This window comes from Psammomys obesus, unplaced genomic scaffold (genome assembly GCF_907164565.1).
Source record: "Psammomys obesus unplaced genomic scaffold, mPsaObe1.curated_primary_1811, whole genome shotgun sequence".
NCBI lineage: Eukaryota > Metazoa > Chordata > Mammalia > Rodentia > Muridae > Psammomys > Psammomys obesus.
The window spans coordinates 1216372-1235144 of record NW_026596396.1 but is presented as its reverse complement, the minus strand read 5'-3'; the positions used below and the strand labels follow the sequence as shown (position 1 = coordinate 1235144).

The 18773-nt window shown below is 38.7% G+C and overlaps 1 protein-coding gene across 1 annotated transcript in view; it reads left to right on the top strand.

The window, feature by feature from the left end:
- Positions 1 to 18773, top strand: part of Dgkk (diacylglycerol kinase kappa) — a 146637-nt gene that overhangs the window by 67956 nt on the left and 59908 nt on the right. Inside the window, exons 5-13 of the mRNA XM_055597555.1 lie at positions 5590 to 5725; positions 6163 to 6269; positions 6548 to 6673; positions 8156 to 8258; positions 12989 to 13172; positions 13951 to 14059; positions 14759 to 14898; positions 15691 to 15772; positions 18075 to 18166. Of these exons, the coding sequence (XP_055453530.1) occupies positions 5590 to 5725; positions 6163 to 6269; positions 6548 to 6673; positions 8156 to 8258; positions 12989 to 13172; positions 13951 to 14059; positions 14759 to 14898; positions 15691 to 15772; positions 18075 to 18166 (1079 nt within the window). The remainder of the gene's footprint in view (positions 1 to 5589; positions 5726 to 6162; positions 6270 to 6547; positions 6674 to 8155; positions 8259 to 12988; positions 13173 to 13950; positions 14060 to 14758; positions 14899 to 15690; positions 15773 to 18074; positions 18167 to 18773) is intronic.

The following is an 18773-nucleotide window of genomic DNA, read 5'->3' as shown; positions in this document are numbered from 1 at the left end:
TGCATTGAACCTGTAGATTGCTTTTGGCAGTATGGCCATTTTCACAATGTTAATCCTACCAATCCATGAGCACGGGAGATCTTTCCATCTTCTGAGATCTTCTTAGATTTCTTTCTTCAGAGACTTGAAGTTTTTCTCAAACAGGTCTTTCATTTCCTTGGTTAGAGTCACACCAAGGTACTTTATGTTATTAGTGGCTATTGTGAAGGGTGTTGTTTCCCTAATTTCTTTCTCAGCCTTTTTGTCTTTGGTATACAAGAGGGCTTCTGATTTTTTTGAGTTGATTTTGTATCCTGCCACTTTGCTGAAGGTGTTTATCAGCTGATGGAGTTCTCTGGTTGAATTTTTGGGGTCGCTCATGTATAGTATCATATCATCTGCAAATAGTGACACTTTGACCTCTTCCTTTCCGATTTGTATCCTCTTGATCTCTTTAGTTGTCTTATTGCTCTGGCTAGGACTTCAAGTACTATGTGGAAGAGATATGGAGGCAATGGGCAGCCTTGTCTTGTCCCTGATTTCAGTGGGATTGATTTAAGTTTCTCTCCATTGAGTTTGATGTATACTATCATATCATCTGCAAATAGTGACACTTTGACCTCTGCATTCTGAATATGTTTCTTTGGTTGGAGATAATATTTTTCTGTATCTATGGACATTTGACATCTCAAAAACAATTTATGTGCTTCTAAAACCCAAATTGGAAGTGGTGGAGGATTGATAGTCTCATTCTGAAGACGTAAAAATGCTGCTACCGGTCTAAAGAAAGCTGGTAATCCAAAAAGGCTAATTCTGTTAGGTTTCTAGGCCTCCAACTGATTATCTGTGGCTCAGTGTGTCTCCTGCTTCACTTTCTCAGCCTACCTGAGGTCATCCTCTCCCTCTAACTGAAGAAGGAGGCACACCTTCTGGAATTTTGGAGGCAACCCCACCCTCTGGAACAAAAGAGGCAGTGACTTCCTCTAACAGGCTCACACTACCATGTTGGCAAGAACAACCATTTTGAGTTCCTCAACAGTATTGTTAACCTCCAAGTCATCAATGGAACTTATTACTCTACTTTCCTGAAGGACTAATACATGTTCACAGCTAAATAGCTTTCTTCATCACCATCGTGCTGTAGAGTCTCAAAAGTCTAAGAACCTCCTTTTGTTGAGTCTTGTACCTGAGGTTTTCAGGCCATGGTGGCAGTATTCTGCTGAGATAGCTAATTTGAACTTCATACTGAATCTATTTAGAAGAAGTTTGTCTATCCTTACTATGGGCATGCATTGCAGAGTGCACAACTTTGTGCTTGACATATGGATAGGTTGAGAAAGGATATGTTGTGAAGTTTCCAAATTTTCATATTCTGGGAACTTTTTATTTCATAGATCATTTGTGAGCTGAATAGTAACCTTACCCCAAACTCATATGTCGAAGCTTCAGCCCCCAATGTGACTATGCTTAGAAATAAGACTTGAAAGATGTGATTAAGATCAAATGGATCCATAATGGCAAGGACCAAATATAGTAGGGCTAATAGCCTCATGAGAAAAAATAAGAAAGTGGTCTTTCTTTCTTCATATGTTAACTAAGAGCCACGTGAGCAGATAATGAGAACGTGACCATATTTAAGCCAGGAAAAAAGCCCTTAGGAACTACATTGGTTGACAGTTTGCTCTTGAAGTTCCCCATCTCCAAACAATGAGAAAATAAATTTTTGTTGTTTAAGCCATCTGGTCTTGTGTACTGTGCTATGGAAAGCCAAGTGAACTAAAAACTATTCCAACAGCTGGGTAAGGGGAGGTTCATGCCTTTAATTTCAGCACTCAAGAGGTAGAGGCAGGCAGATCTCTGAGTTCGAGGACACCAGCCTGGTTTACAGAGAGAGAGAGAGAGAGAGAAAGAGAGAATGATCCAGAACAACCAGGGCCACACAGAGAAACCCTATCTCAAAAAACAAAAAACAAACTAACCAACCAACCAATCAACCAAACATAAAACCCCAAACAAACAAACAATAAAATAGTTCCCATGGCAATTTATCTGTTTCCTGTTACATTTTCTATAAGCAACAGAAAGAAACCAGACTGCACCTTCATACTTTGCTTGGAAGTTTTGTCAGCTAAAGGTTCATATTTATCATCTGAACACTCTACTGTTCATTCAACAGCATAGTGAAATGGTTCTCATCCACTCTAAAAAGTGTAACCTTTCTGTCAGTTTTTTATACTGTTTCTTGTTTCTATCAGAGACTGTACCAGAAGTAGTTCGTAATTCTAACAACATTCTACTAACGGCAATGTAGTCTTTTAAATATCATATGTATCAAAGACCACAGTGTTTACATAATGTACAACTGTAAGACCAGTCCCATATTTTTAGTATTTGATACATAAACATTTACATCCTAATTCCAAAATCTATATTCATTTCCCAACATTACTGTAACAGACAAAAATGAGTGGACTGAAAGGAACAGCAGTGATTTATTCTCTCCTATTTATTTTTTAATTTTTTATTTATTTCAATTCATCTCTCCTATTTCTACAAGGTAGAGATTTTGATTTGAGATCCTGATAAGGTCAGAGTGTCTCTGAAGGCTCTAGAAAGAATTCTTTCTTTGCTTCTTCCTACAGTCTGGTGATTACATACAAACCTTGATATTTCTTAGCTTACAGGTGCATTATTGAGTCTATCCCTGCTGCCACATAATGTTCTCTCCTGGTGTCTGTGTACTCTATATTATCACAAGATGTTCTATTCTCTGATTACACGTTTTTCCATATTTTCTTATAAAGACAACAATCCTTGAACTAAGTCCCTCTTGATTACATCTGTTAAGATAGTGTTTCCCAATAAAGTCACATTCTCAGGTACCAAATTTTAGAGACTTAAACATGTTTGGGAGGGCATACAATTCAAATGATCACATGAACTAATCCAGGATTGGATGCCTCAGACTTTCCTAACAGAATAGAATGAATATGAAGAAAAAAATTCAGTTTCCTTAACAACTGAACACACACAATAGCCATTAAATATTTATTCCTTCATAGTTAATTAATAATCCAAATACCCAGGTAGAGTTCTTCATTTCTTCTACTTGGACTTATAGAGCTTTGTACATTCTTTTTTTCTATTTTTAATTTTTTATAGTAATTACAGTTTATTCACTTTGTATTCGAGCTGTAGCACCTTCCCTCAGTCCCTCCCAACCCCGCCCTCCCTCCCTCATCTCCTCCCATGACCCTCTCCAAGTCCATTGAGGAGGTCCTCTTCCCCCTACATCCTACCCTAGTCTATCAGGTCTCATCAGGACTGGCTGCATTGTCTTCCTCTGGGCCTGATAAGGCTGCTCTTCCATCAGGGGGAGGTGATCAAAGAGCCAGCCACTGAGTTCATGTCAGAGACAGTCCCTGTTCCCCTTACTAATGAACCGACTTGGAGACTGAGCTGCCATCTGTGCAGGAGTTCTAGGTTATCTCCATGCATGGTCCTTGGTTGGAGTATCAGTCTCAGAAATTATCCCTGAGCCCAGATTTCTTGGTTCTGTTGCTCTCCTTGTGGTACTTCTGTCCCTTCCAGGTCTTTCTATCTCCCTCTTCTTTCATAAGATTCTGTGCACTCTGCCTGAAGTTTGGCTATAAGTCTCAGCATCTGCTTTGATACCGTATTAGGTAGTCTTTCAGAGGCCCTCTGTGGTAGGCTCCTGTCCTGTTCTCTGTTTTCTCCCTCTTCCGATGTCCAACCTGTTTGCCTTTCTGAATGAGGACTGATCATCTTACCGAGGGTCCTCCTTCTTGCTTAGCTTCTTTAGGTGTACAGATTTTAGTATGTCTATCCTATATTATATGTCTAATATCCACTTATAAGTGAGCATATACCATGTGTGTCTTTCTTCTTCTGGGATACCTCACTCAGGATGATCTTTTCAGATTTCACCATTTGCCCACAAATTAAAAAAAAAAAAAAAAACTTTTTCCCACCATAAAATGACTATATTTGAGAATGTTCCCTCCAGCAAATTGAATTCCTTGATATCTGTGCCTTATCTCTGTCACTTCACTGCTTACTATGTTACATGACATATAGTTATAGGTTCCTTGGAATTTGGAGGGAAGAGAAAAAAAAGGAAAGAAGAAAGATGTTTTAGTTATAGCCAGAAGCCTTGGGAATAGAAAGGAGCTGTGAGCTCAGAGTTCCAATATCAAGACTCTCTGCCTTCTATTCTGATGTACCTAGGCTTAGAGCTTTACAGGGTGTCAGTATACAATAAAATTTAATCACAAAGAAATTCTAAATTGTTAGTTCATCAGAGTAGCCTTTTCTACTTAAAAAAAAAAACCTTCTGATTCAGTCCAACAGTAGTTTACTACATAACCGGCATGCCCATGGGGAATAAAGATCAGAGAGTACTATGTGTAGACTATGTCTTGGATGGGTAATTCCAGGAAATGGATTAAGTTTGAACCTAAGTTTGACCCCTCATGATCAACCTCTTTAATGGACTGCTGTCCACTTACATTTGGGAAAATGTACTGTTCTTTTAAAGTCTTACATGCCTTTGCACACACAATCCAGTATAATGACAACAAAAACCTGTGTGTGTCCATGTCTAAATTCTTCTTTAAAGGCAGAGAAGAAACTGAAATATTCATAGGAACTAGAGAATGATGGGGAAGCCCTATGAAAATATACACAGAACAAAGTTGAGGCAGGGGATTTAGTGCCGATATATCCATACAATTCAAATCATTGCTGACTTGATGCCTGTGTCATGGCTGTGTCTTTCCTATAGACATAAAAATCAGGCTGTCATATGCAAACCCTGCATTCACAGACGTGATAACACAAATGACAAACTGATCAATATGACAGAAGACACTAAACAGAGTGCCACCATAAGGGAAAGGACTGTATCTTTTAATGATTGATTATATCACAAATACCTTGAAAAGTACCAACCATACAATAGTGATTCAGTAAATATTTGTTCAGTAGCTTATTGAATGAATTACAATGATTAACCAAGAAACTGCTGTGGGCAGTCAAAGCATGGTTTTCCAAAGAGAGAAAGAGAGAGAGAGAAAGCTCTCAAGAAAAGGACTTAAAGCTCTTTCAAGTGTTGTCCAAGTAAAGTAGAGCTCTGTTCACTTGCCAGCATTGTTCCAAGGAAGAGCTAAACCCTTGCAGGCACTATTGCCTATGAGTCCTGCCGCTTGCCTTCTTTTATTTGTCAGAGCATTTGGATACTTTCGAGTTTCCAAATCACTACTTCCTTTTGCTTCCTACTTAAAGAGAACCAACACAAGTCAAAACAAATTTTGGTTGGACTGAGCTAATACAGTATTTCAGCAGGAATATAAAGACCTTCCTTCTGTCTTCAGCTCCTATTTGAGATTATTCCCATCTATTTCTTTTTCCCTTCTGAAGCCAGTCACAAAACAAAATTGAAAAAAAAAAAAGCAGAAAGTGAGGATTGTATGGAACTCTCAGTCCTCTCCTTCACATGCTTTGACACCTACATTGTGGGCGGGTTTTCTAGTTTTCCCTAATTCCTCTTTGATTAACCATCCATTCTTTCTTGTCTTTGATTTACTCTAGATACCTGCAGCTGAAAACAACCCTTTCCTTGTTGGCATGCACTGCTGGTATTCCAGCCATAGTCCTCGGAGTCAGTTCTGCAACGTTTGTCGACGGAGCATTCCTGCCTTATCGCGTGATGCCATCATCTGTGAAGGTACCTTTCTACTTGCTTTAGAAATTAGCAGAGCTCCCTGGATAGAGCTAGGCATGAAGAATTCCCTATGACTGACCTAATCTAAACATTAGTTTTTGTGTGAAGTTAATCCCAGTGGAGGGAAAGGAAAAAGAGAAACTAGCACGAAAGAGTGAATTAGAATGGAGAGTTGAATATAGGAAGATGGGACTAAATGGTCATAAGGATTGAGACATTACTTTTTTCCTACTATTAATTTTAATGTAAAATGGATAATAGTAAGCTTAGCTAGTAAAGAATCAAAAGGGACTGGCTCACATTAGAAGGAGGGCTTTGGAAATTGGTCAAAGCTATTTAGAAAGCACTTGAATTTTAACCTCCGGAGAAGTTTAGGCAAGGGCATTAGACTTTTCACTGTCACCAGATTCACACCTTTTTTTTTCTTCCTCTTTTTACAGTTTGCAATGTGAAATCTCACAAGTTTTGTGCCTTGAGAGCAAGTAAAGACTGCAAGTGGAATACTTTGTCCGTAACTGATGACCTCCTTCTACCTGCTGATGAAATAGTGAGTACCAGTCATACCCTTTCCCCGTGTTTTAAAGTCATGGCACACAGGAACAGAAAGAATTCTCCCTGACACTAGAAGCAAAGTAGTCTCTTTGACAGAATCAGTGACCCAAGGAATGTCAATGACTTAAAGCCCAATTCCTACCTTTTGCCAGTCACTAGCATTGAGGGCTATGGGACTTTTATGTGATTTCATGATTAGTATAATTAGTATAATTATTCCAGCTCTTTCTTCTTGCATCACTAATTTCTGTCTCTTGCCTTTTTCCACTTCAGCAAACAATGCCTCATCAGTGGGTAGAAGGAAACATACCTGCCAACTCTCAGTGTGCAGTATGTCATGAGAGCTGTGGTAGTCATCAAAGACTTCAAGATTTCCGCTGTCTCTGGTGTGACTCTACGGTAAGACTCTTTTCATATCTTTGATATTTAAATTTATTTCTAGACAAGGGGTAGATTGGAGCGTGTCTGTAACTGTACAAGGATAAATAGATAAGGAGATATATATCTCAGAGACCCTTACACCAAAATGCATTATACAGATTCCATAGTGGAGAGCCTAGTAACTTGGCCTTTCATATAGTCTTTGAGGGAAAGATTTAAGGTGCTCATAATCTGATGCTTCTAAATTGATAAAGCAATATTGGAAATGAGAAAAGGGTGAATTCTAAAATGGCAATATGAGCAATTAGAAATAAATTCTGGAGTCTATCCTTAAGAAAGATTTCCCACTCATTCATTATTATTGTAAAAACACAGTCTTTATTAATGGTTAATAATAATATTAAATTATCATTGCCACTACAGATTGAATATCTTCTATTCATGATCTCAATTCTTAGAACAACATTGAACTAAGCCTCCTTGTCCTCATTTTATAGATGAGTAATGTAAGGCTCAGAAAGGTGAACCCAAGGTCATATAGCCAGCAAAAAATAATATTGATTAATATTTAATTTTGATAAGACCATGTTCCTACCTACAATAGTACCATGTCTATTGAAACAATGAACCACAAATGAGGATAATTTTTGCTCTAGAAGATATTTGACAATATCTGGAGCTGTTTTTCATGCCCAAAACAGAACTGGACAGGAAATGTACAACTGGTATCTAATAGAGTATTTAAAACTTAAAATGAACAGGGTAGTTTCCTGTAATGAGGAACTATCTGGGCCAAAATATTTATTGATACCACAGAAATTAAGAGACTCTGATCTCAACTATTTAAGCTGTTAGATGTTTCACTCAAACTGAGATTTTTAAGGAAAGAAGCAACCAAAATTAGCTTCTTCACTAAAGTGTCTATCCACTGACCTCTTTTAATTGCTTTTGAATGGTCATGCGAGGTTCATGGCCCTAGAAACTGTAGCAGTTTAGGATGTGGTCAGAAACCTAGGAAGAATGACAACTGTGGGTGAATCTGCTTTGACACTTCCCAACTATTTGACCTTGGGTAAGACCCCTTACCTTTGTGAGCTTTCACTTAAGCTCTTTTCTAATATGAGTGCAATGATGCTTTTCTTGCCACACACAGTTGTTCTAAAAATTGAACATCAGGTTAAGACTTTTGAAATGCAACTAAGTTTCCCATTCTGCAGGCTACTAAGACTGTGTCTAAAGCCTAGTGACACCTCAGTATCTGTAGATGGGAATCTGCAGAAAGACACCTTTCAAAGAGTCACAGTTCTCTGCTCTCAGGGATACTGCAGTTTACAGTAGAATGGGGTGGGGTGGAGTCAGGCCAGTTAAGGTTTATGTACATAGTACCAGAAAGGGAGATTTGATACATTAAAGATCTAACTCTTGGGATAGAAACAAAAACTAATCAATGTCCTTCTCTTCTCTCCCCCTCCTATTTCTTTTGTGCTCTTATCGTTCCAGGTGCACAGTTCATGCCAGAGGTGGTTTTCCAAGGAATGTTCCTTTGGAAGTCTTCGCTCAGCAATCGTTCCGCCGACTGCTTTGAGCGATCCGATGGGTGACGGTGAGTAGGTTGACTTTTTCTTCAGAAACTCACTGGGGAGGGAAGGAAGGTATAAAGGCTGGGAGGAAGAGAAATAATTCTCCAAAACTAGTACAGTATTTAGGGAAGAATGGAAATTTGATTGTGTGCATCAAAGAGCTGACTGTGATCTTTGAACTGTGTAGTGGTGAACATTATGTTTTGGTGTATGTGTTCATGTGTATAAGCATGTTCTCTGTAGACTGTCACTATTCTGACTGTGCAAAATTAATTTCCGTTTTCTTAATGATTTTCAAATACTACTTAATCTGTGAAGTAAATCTTGCCCCCCCAATGGTTCAAAAACTATCAAAAGCCTAGGTTATATTCCATTTAAAATGCTAACTAACAACTGAATTGTCACCAAATCGAACACTACCATGTGTTATTGCTGCAGCACTGATACTGATACTGATACTGATACTGATACTGATACTGATACTGATACTGATACTGATACTCTTCACTGATACTGTCATTTCCTGGACAACAGTATTTACTGAAAGTTCTTTTTCGCAAGGTATTTGAAATATACAAAGAGAGATCTAAAGACAGACATTTGTAGAGCAAGTGATCATGATGAATCCATTGTCTTGGCAAAACACAACAATGAAACAATTGAATGGAGCACATCTTAAGTATCAAAGAGATAATAGAGACACTTGGATGTTAAGTAAGTGTTCGAAATGTTGACGAAAATATGGGTGCAGGCAGACCTGAGGCTGTTGAATGAGCCATTCCATGAGGTTTCTGAAGGCAAGTGCAAACACATGTCTCATAGTGCCATATAAAGACACAAAGCTAAATTCACTCAGAGGTGCATGAATATATTATTCTCAGATCTATTCAAATATTTATCTTCATAACACCACCCACTCGATAACTTGGTCAATAAGAGATGGTTGACTGGATAGGAGAATGAAGAGGCTTGGGGAAGGTGGAACTGATATGTTAGGAAATGTAATAAGCTGAGCAAATTCAGGCTGCTCATTAAGTCAGCCTACATTTTGCTTGCATTGTTGCCATTAATTCACAAAGCCCCCCTTTCCTGAAAATAGATTCTTTCCTCATACAATGTATCCTGATTACAAGTATCCTTCCTCTACTCCTCTGAGCTTCTTCCCATCTCCTCTCCCATCTGGATCCACTGCCTTTCTGTCTCTCATTACAAAAGAACATGCTTCTAAGAGATAACAATGAAATGTACCAAAATAAAATATAATAAGATAAAACAAAATCCATCACAACAAAGTTGGATAAGATAAAACCAACTGAAGGAAAAGAACTCCAGAAGAAGGCACAAGAATCAGATACCCACTCATTCACACACTCAGGAGACCCATAAAAGCACTAAATTGAAAGCTATAATATACACACAGAGGACCTGATGCAGGCCCGTGAACATGCTGTACATGCTGCTCTGTACATTCTGTGTCCATCTCTGTGAACTCATCTAAACTTTGCTCACATTGATTTAGAGAGACATGTTCTGATACTCTCCATCCTCTCTGGCTCTTGCACTCTTTCTGTCTCCTCTTCTGAATAGTTTCTTGAACTCTGGAAGGATTTGATGGAAACATTCCATTTAGTGCTGAGTGTCCCAAGGTCTCCCACTCTTTGCATAATATCTGGCTGTGGGTCTCTACATGTGTTTCTGTCTGCTACAGGATGATGATGGTGGCGATGGTGATGATGATGATGATGGTGATGGAAGTTAACCTACTTTTAAACCTTAAGCTTCTGTATTCTGTTTCCTTCACCATTATCTGGAGATAGCGTTCTACAAAGCATTTCAACTATATATTACTGGGCATGGTAGCTATTCTTTGTGTTCAAGTCAAATATGATCTGTGGTTTCTCTACTTGCCTTATAATGTTGGCTTCTATGTATCAGCAATGTTGGTCCACTTGAGCATCACTCTGACCACCCTTCTTTCTACCATGCATTATTTAGCATGGACTTTCTCATAAAAGGCTTTAAAAAAACTCCCTTCTTGACTCTTCCTGAGCTTCTTAGCCTAGATTAATAAGCCCTTCAAGAATAGGTTTCCTTCTGAGACAATCCAGTTAAGGGAATATTCTTCTGCATTTCTTGCTCATAGAATCTTAATGATAATCTTCTCCAAACTTCTCAGCCAGGCTACAACATCCTTTCTCCAGATGCCGACCTTCGCAGCTTTTGTCAGTGCTGTTGTGCATCCATTCCTGCATTCATTGAGTCAGTCAAGAGGCTCCAATGGATGACAAGGCCTCTAATTACCCACTTCTCTTATACTTTAGGGTCCAGCTCAAATCTAGTATTGTCTTCTATTTCTTCTATAATGGCCTATTCTCACTTCCCCTAGTTAATTAAGTCCTGTGTAGTAATAATCACACAGTAGCTATTAAACAAAAATGCACACTAGATTCATCTGGAGGGTTTTATGAAAACACAGGTTTCTGGGCTCTAGCCTCAGAGGTTTTAATTCAGTACATCTAGGTGAGGCCCAATAATTTGCATTTCTGAAAAGTTCTCCAATGCTGTCTATGCTACTAGTCCCATGAACATGCTCCATCATTTACTGTGTGATCTTAGACAAGTTGCTTAACATGTTTCCATCTCATTTCTCAGTTATTTCACTATTACTGAAGTTTATTTAACAAAACATTTAATAGAAAAATGTACAAGACTTGAGTTATATGTGCTAGTAGAACAAGCCATAGCAAGGCTTTTGACACTTCCTCATATGACTACCACTCTATCATTATTCTGCTGTCCACCAGTTACTATGTTTACACTCAATGATCACAGCATTCATAAAGAGAGCAAGTTCTCAAAATATTTCCTGGACTTATCTGCTTACCACTTAGTGTCTATAAACTTCTTCAGACTTGAAGGGTGAGTTTAGCTCGTGGTGTCTCTTGTCATTTCTTTTCTACTGATAAGGGAATGATAAATACTCAGGCACATTATGAAGGTTAAATTCATTTAAACATTGTTAAAGATGACTTTACTAGTAGAAGAGGGGTAGCAATAAGCCCATCTTCTGCCAATTTAGCATCCTTCTGAAAAGTGAACACTGTGAACTGGAGTGAAATGACTGGTCCCTGAATTAGGATATGGTGACTGTACTAGTGCAGCTGGACAGAAGCATGGGCTGTTTCCCCTCACTCACTCTGTAACAATCACCCTGTTCCAGACAACCCTAGACTACCCTCTTCGGGTCTTAGCATATTTTCTTGTACCCCAAAATTCCTTCCTCCAGATATCTGAATAACTCAGTCAATCGTTTGAGTATCATATTAAATGTCACCTTCCCAGAGAATTATTCTTGAACACATTGTTTAAAAGAGCAATTCTTACTCCCCTTCTATGCGTTTTTTTTTCTCCATAACACATTACCTTTTATATTTACTTTGACTTTACTAAGCAAGAATTGCATTTTGTTCATCAATATAAATAAGAGTGGTCACAGAGAACATCCTTAATATATATTTCTTGAATAAATGCATGCATGCATGAATGACTGATTGACTGACCGAATGACTGACTTACTGAAAGAATGAATGAATGTGACAGAACTACCATTATGTAAGCATTTTACATTTCATTAAAAATTTCTGATAAGGGTATTATTGCATTTGTTCATGGAAGGTAATAACATCTAAGATATACTGCTAAGGACACACAGTAGATTCCTCTTGTGGTTGCAAGTTCTGGCAAGCCCTGAAATTTTGTAATTATTTAGGATGCCTTCAAAAAACCACGAGCTAATTAATTAGTGGGAATTAGCCCATAGAGAAAGCTGCCTTGTATTTTCCCAGGCACAACAGATGTTTTGTGTGTACCATCTGACATGGGTATGAGCCACATGATTTTTGCCCTATATATTAATTTTTTTCTGGAGCATTCCTGACATGCCATGAGTTCAGATGTTTGAAGGCCTATATTTGCTGATAATTCCTCTCTTGGAAGACTATCAGGGTCTCTCTACTTGCCAATAGGCTTTAAGACTCACCACAAACTGGCAAGATTTTGTCATTTAGACTACTATTTGGCTATAATAACCTTAATTCTTTATGGGTAACTCCAATGTTGGAGGTTACTTTTTAAAAACCCTCCCTTATTCAGACAATTTATCTGTGGGCTAATTCTGTCATGGAATTGGTGGAATAATGTAGATGGCTTCCTCTGAGCCTTAGAGATGTGATTAAAGTTCCAGGAATCATCTTGTATTGACAAATCATTCTGCTAGAAACTCTTGTTTAACTTCTGGCTTAATGCCAGTCTTTTCTTCCCTTCTCTCTCGGCCTGCTCCATTTTCACTGTGAGAACTTGGCTGGGCCAGACAGAGTGGACTACTTTGGGTGTTGATCCTCCTTTTGGGCCATCAGCCTTTTATTTTCCCATGGAGTTTTATTAATCTTTGGCTGTTGCAGCAATTTGTTTATTAATTGTCTTCCAACATATTTAGTTGTATATATGTCCATCTCCCTGGCTCGAGGTCCAAGGCTAGATCACTAACAATATCTAACATGATATCTGGTACATAATAATTTGTCAGAAAAATGAATGGGGAAGAGCTGAAAATAGCTTTTGATGAGATTCTAACTTTTCCTCTACTCCTTAACAGCAAAGATTGAGGCTTGTAATCAGAAAGTCTCTGTAAAGTGTGATGCCAAACCACATCTCATCTCAATTGCTCTTTTTTTTTCCTTTGTGTGTCTTTCAGGCCAATTAGTTGTATCATCTGACTTCTGGAATCTTGATTGGCCATTGACATGTTCCTGTCCCTTGCTCATCTTCATCAACTCTAAGAGTGGAGATCATCAAGGGATCATCTTTCTCCGAAAATTCAAACAATATCTGAATCCATCTCAAGTATTTGACCTGTCGAAGGGTGGACCTGAAGCAGGGTAAGCATGGGATAAGGGGTATGGTTGGTCATAAAGAACAGTCTATGCCCCCCCGTACATTCTAACCTAGAATAGATGTCTGGAATTACTTCTTGTACCCAGCCAAATAAACAAATACATAACTCAGGAACATTTTTACCATTGAGCCCTCTCCCAGAAATCTTTTCAATCTCTTTTTCTGTTTCCAAACTTGCTTGATATTTTCTGATTGGCAAGACAGGAAACTATGCCCTTGGACATCAGAGGAAGAAGCAAATGGCCATCACTACAGACTTGTTTTAGTATGGGATCATTCCTGTGAGCCACTGACAACTGTGCAAAGGATTCTTCCTGGGCTTTAACAGATGGCTAAGTTATTAGTGGCTCCCAGAGAAAGGCTAAGGACAAAATAATATTATTTGATGAAAGGTCTGTTTTCTGAGATTGCCTTGTGAAGTTATTATCACAGTTATACACAGAGAGTTGGGTGTGGTGGCGCACACCTTAGATCCCAGTACTCAGAGAGGCAGAAGCAGGTGGATATCTTTGAGTTTGAGGTCAACTTGGTCTACAAAGTGAGTCCAGGACAGCCAAGACTACACAGAGAAACCCTGTCTCAAAAAACAAAGCCCATCCCCCCAAAACAAATACATACAGAGCTAGAGGCTAATGCAAAGGGAAGGCTGATGGCCTCGTAGAAAGATACTAAAGCAAGGATATTAGGTCTTCACATACTGTAAGAAATAGTTATAAATTCCAGCTAGTCACAACAATTATTTTATTTTCCCCTTTCTTGTAGCATTGCTATGTTCAAGAACTTTGCTCGTTTTCGTGTTCTGGTTTGTGGTGGAGATGGCAGTGTAAGCTGGGTCTTGTCTACGATTGATGCCTTTGAATTGCACGATAGGGTAAGTCCCTGGCTATGTTAACTTAACTGTTGCTAGAGTAGGGGATGTAGAACTGACTGTCATAAGAAGTCCCAGGTCTGTACTCCTATCTCTAAGCATGTCTTCCACAAGCTTAATTGTTAATGTGATCAATCTAAACATACTCCCTTAAGACTATTCTCTAGTTGAATCTGGATGAAGGAGGAACAAAGGAATGGACAAAAAGAATGAGCATTCTCTAGATTTCAAAGTAAAGAGAAAAATATCCAATTTACTTTTCCTTGTGAGGGTAATGACTTTCTTTTCTGAGTCTCTACAGGGGAATAAACTTTCTCCATCTCTAGGCAGCCCCTTGTTCTTCTGCATCCAGAATCTTTGTCTCTATAGACACCCCCCCCAGCTAAGCCATATCAAGTAGAAATGATGGTTATATGCTTCATTTATAGAGGAAGGGAGGGATTGGGACAGGAGGAGGGAGGGAACCACAGGGGGGATACAAAGTGAATAAAGTGTAACTAATAAAAAAAAATGGTGTCCAATTCTTTTGAGAAAATATCATCCAACTCCAATTACCCTCTTACTACACTTTCTAGAGAGAAATTCTTTAAAGCCACTGGCTATAAGGCTTATTCCTTCCAAAAGAGCACCCTCAGAGTCTTTCATTGAGTAAAACATGTTGGAAGGTCTGTCTCAAAAGAATATCTCTTTTTGTTTTTTCAGTGTCAGCTGGCAGTCATCCCACTTGGAACTGGTAATGATCTGGCACGTGTCCTTGGCTGGGGAGCATTCTGGAACAAAAACAAATCACTACTGGATATTCTCAACAGAGTAGATCAGGCTCACGTGAGGATTTTAGACAGGTGAGTGGCCAAAAGGCTGTGTCTTTGTGCGTCTTCCATTTATATCATCTCCGGAGCCCAGCCCTCTCTGCAGTACCACTTCTCTTGTGGTGTCAGTGCAGCCTTACTTGGAAGAGATTGTCTATTGAGAAACCAGAAAGGCATAATTCCCTCAAATGTTGAGGAAGTTCCTCTACCCACCTTCTCAAAGACCCTAGAGCAGGGGCTTCCTGGATGCATTTCAAAGGTTTGCTCAGTGTCCTTCAATTACTGGTCCAGTGAAAGTATGCTTATTCTTGTGAAAGAATCTATAGTATTATCGGGCTCCCAGAGAACCTTTAAAAAAGAGTGGGGGCAGGGATTCAGCAACAACTGGTATATATTTCCTCCATTCCATAGAATAGAGAAATTGTCATCCTATATCCTGACAAACATAACTTTTGTAGTGAGGTGTGCGTTTTCAAGATAGAAATCTTGAATCATAGCAAAAATTCTTATTCAATAGATCTTGGGCAAGGCTCTGGTATAAATATTTCATTAAAGTATTTCTGATGCTCATGATGCTACCTCCGGTTGATTTCTGAGAGTCCTGAGAAAAATATTCCTTCCATCAAACTAACCTAAGGATGTCATGAAGCAGAATTTTTTCTTTTTCTTGTGTATACTGTAAGATTGGATATACTGACTGAGCATATCCTGTAGCCCACATCCCCCAAAACATGGACATTTTGAACTTTCTTGTAACTATGAAGCATTGATTTCACTTGTAATTAACAGAGACAAATTAACATTTGTGTTTAAACTTTATTGTAGATGGAGTGTGATGATCCGTGAGACCCCCAGACAAGCACCACTGCTAAAAGGACAGGTGGAGATGGATATACCAAGATTTGAGGTGATTATTTTTCAGCTATTTTTTCAGAGCAACAATTTTATCACAAGTGAAATGCAAGGCAAATCCTAGAAAGGGCATGTAGTATTTCCATGGACTTGATCTCACGAGATCTCTGAGAACTAGAGACATGAGTCAGCAGCTATTTGCTACAAATCTGTAGGCATTCGGGATATAAGTAATTTTAGTCATTTATTCATTAATTCACTCAAAAATATTTAGTACGAAATGTTCTTATACACTAGTGGATAAAGAAGAAGACTACTTGTTGTAGGGCCCAGAGTCTATATAGAGGAAGAAAAGGTAAAGTTTTAATAAAGTACTTCATGGATACTGTATGTCACTTTTTGAGGTGTTATGGAAAACATCCAGAATGAGTGTCATTTCAGTAAAGACTCAAGGAATAGCAATAAGAAAGAGAAAAGGACAAAGAAGATCTGTCTCAGTCAGGATTCCATTGCTGTGAAGACATGCCATGACCCAAGGCAACTCTTATATAAGAAAGCACTTCATTGATGCTGGTTTACAGTTTCAGAGACTTAGTCCATTATCATCATGGCAGGAAGCATGGTGGCACATAGGCAGGCATGGTAGCTGAGAATTCTACATCCAGATCTGCAGGCAGCAGGGAGAGAGACAAAGAGACAGACAGAGATAGAGGCTGGGACTGGCTTGGACTTTTGAAACCTCAAAGCCAGTGACATACCTCCCCTAACAAGGCCACACCTCCTAAATCTTTCAAATAGTGCCACTTCCTAAGCATTTAAATATATGAACCTATGGGGGCATTCTTATTCAAACCACCACAAGGCCTGTTTTTATACTGTTCCAAAGACAAGAAAGGTTGTGTAATATTAGTAGAACAAGAACACATTCATATTGTTCAGGGCATGGCAGCCAGGGCTGGAACATACAAAATGAGAGAGTGAAAAAATAAACAGGGACCAATCCAGAAAAAGCGAGTAAAGCATGGTAGGAAATTTGAACTTTTATTCTAAGAACAATGAGAATTCTAGAAGAGTTTGGAAGATTTTTTTTTTTTGCATGTATGGGAGATAGGTATACATGTACACAGCACACAGTGTGGTTAGAGGCCAGAGGACAACTCTTGATATGAGCCCTTAGGCACCTTCCACCTTTTCATTACAGACATAGGATCTCTCATTGGCCTGGAATGTCACAGTGTAAGCAAGGCTAGATCGCTGACAAGATTCCATGGATCTGCCGGTCTCTGCCTTCTGTCTCACAATCAGTGATGTTACAGCTGTATACCACTGTGCTGGGCTTTTTATATGGGTCGTGGGGAGAAAAACTCTGGTCCTAATTCTTTCTATTCAAGTTCTTTACCAACTGAGCCATCTCCCCAGCCCAAGTCCTTTTTTCTGTCTTACCTCATTATACAATCTTCCAAACATACTGGGAAGTTGAAACATGAATGTCTACCATTAACATCTCATTATATTATATTATAACATATAATATATATTATATTATATTGTAACATCTCATAACCAAACAACTTCCTATTGTTGAGCACTACCCATGGTACATGAGAAGGTGACTCAGAACTAAAGATCAGAGGCAGGGGAAAAACTTGGGAGATGCTGACATCATTAGTCAGAATAGAGATAATGGCGATTTAGATTTGTGAATCGGTAACAGAACTGGACAGACTTGGAACACACCGAGAGGGTCTAAACATAAGCTAGGATTTATAGGTGGAGATGTTTGAACTTGGCAGTGATAGCAAGGAATAGAACTTGTAATTATGAACACAGACTCAAGAGTCAAAGATTACCTGGAATTGAATCTAAGTTCTGCTACATAATGATTCCTTTCCTGTGCCTGAGTTTTTCTCTTTTGTGAAATAGGCACATAAGTAATCGTTATGTCTCAGGATAGATATTGAGAGTACATAAGGTGATATATACATATAACTTAGAACACAGCCAGTCACATACTCTGTACTATATAGAGTGGAAGTTGTATTGTTAGTAAACTTACTTAAAAAGTAACTTTCTAGTATCGCAAAGTTATTAATCAGAATCACAGATCTATTATTTACTTTTTATATAATGAGATTTTTTTTCGTGGTGTCTCTTGTTTTCAGAAAGATTTTTAGATCCCAGATCATCTTTAGGTAGCTTTAAGAACAATTCTTTGAGTTTATGTCCAGAAAGGCAGAGTTGAGTTTCTGGTAAAGAGTGAGAAAGAAATGATGAGACTGGCGGTGTGGAGCGGGTCAGTGGAGCATGCTACCTCCCAGCGCTGAGCTTTTGAGACTGAACACTCTGTTTCCCCCTAGGCTGCTGCCATCCAGCACTTAGAGTCTGCGACCACTGAGTTGAACAAAATCCTGAAGGCCGAATATCCCACTGAAATGATCATCGCCACTAGGTCAGTCTTCCTTTTGTTCTCATCCTTTGGGGCTATTGTAGGCTGTTCTGAAGTGATATATGGGGCTCACTTTGACAGCCTGGGATTTCAAGGCCAAGGAGAGTATGCGTTTATCTTTTCTGCTCATTGTCACTTAACTCAATTTTCCTGAGTGAAAAGTTTAAGGGAAAAAAAAATGAGACTGGAGTGAGGAGTCGTGCTGCTCAAAACATAGAATTGTAAGGATTAATGGAGAGAAGGCTACAGACGGGACACACAATATTCTAGATAATCCAACAGTGCAGACACCTTATTTTCTATTTCTGGCACTGGAGAAGGTCTCTTCAGTGCTTGCTAGTGCCTTCTTGCTTGCTTTTTATTTTTAAATTTTTATTTTTTTGTCAACGTAAAATCTGTTCATTCTTATGGGTTACATACCCTAAGCACCCATGTCAAGGTCAAAACTCCTCTCTGTGACTTTGCATACCCGTAACTTAATTATTCCCAAATTTTAACAACAGTTTAAAACAGGCAGTAGCATATAACATGCATTTGTTGTATAAAATGTATGATTCACTTAACACCATGTCTTGGGAACCATTTCTTGTCCACACATCAGGATTTTTCT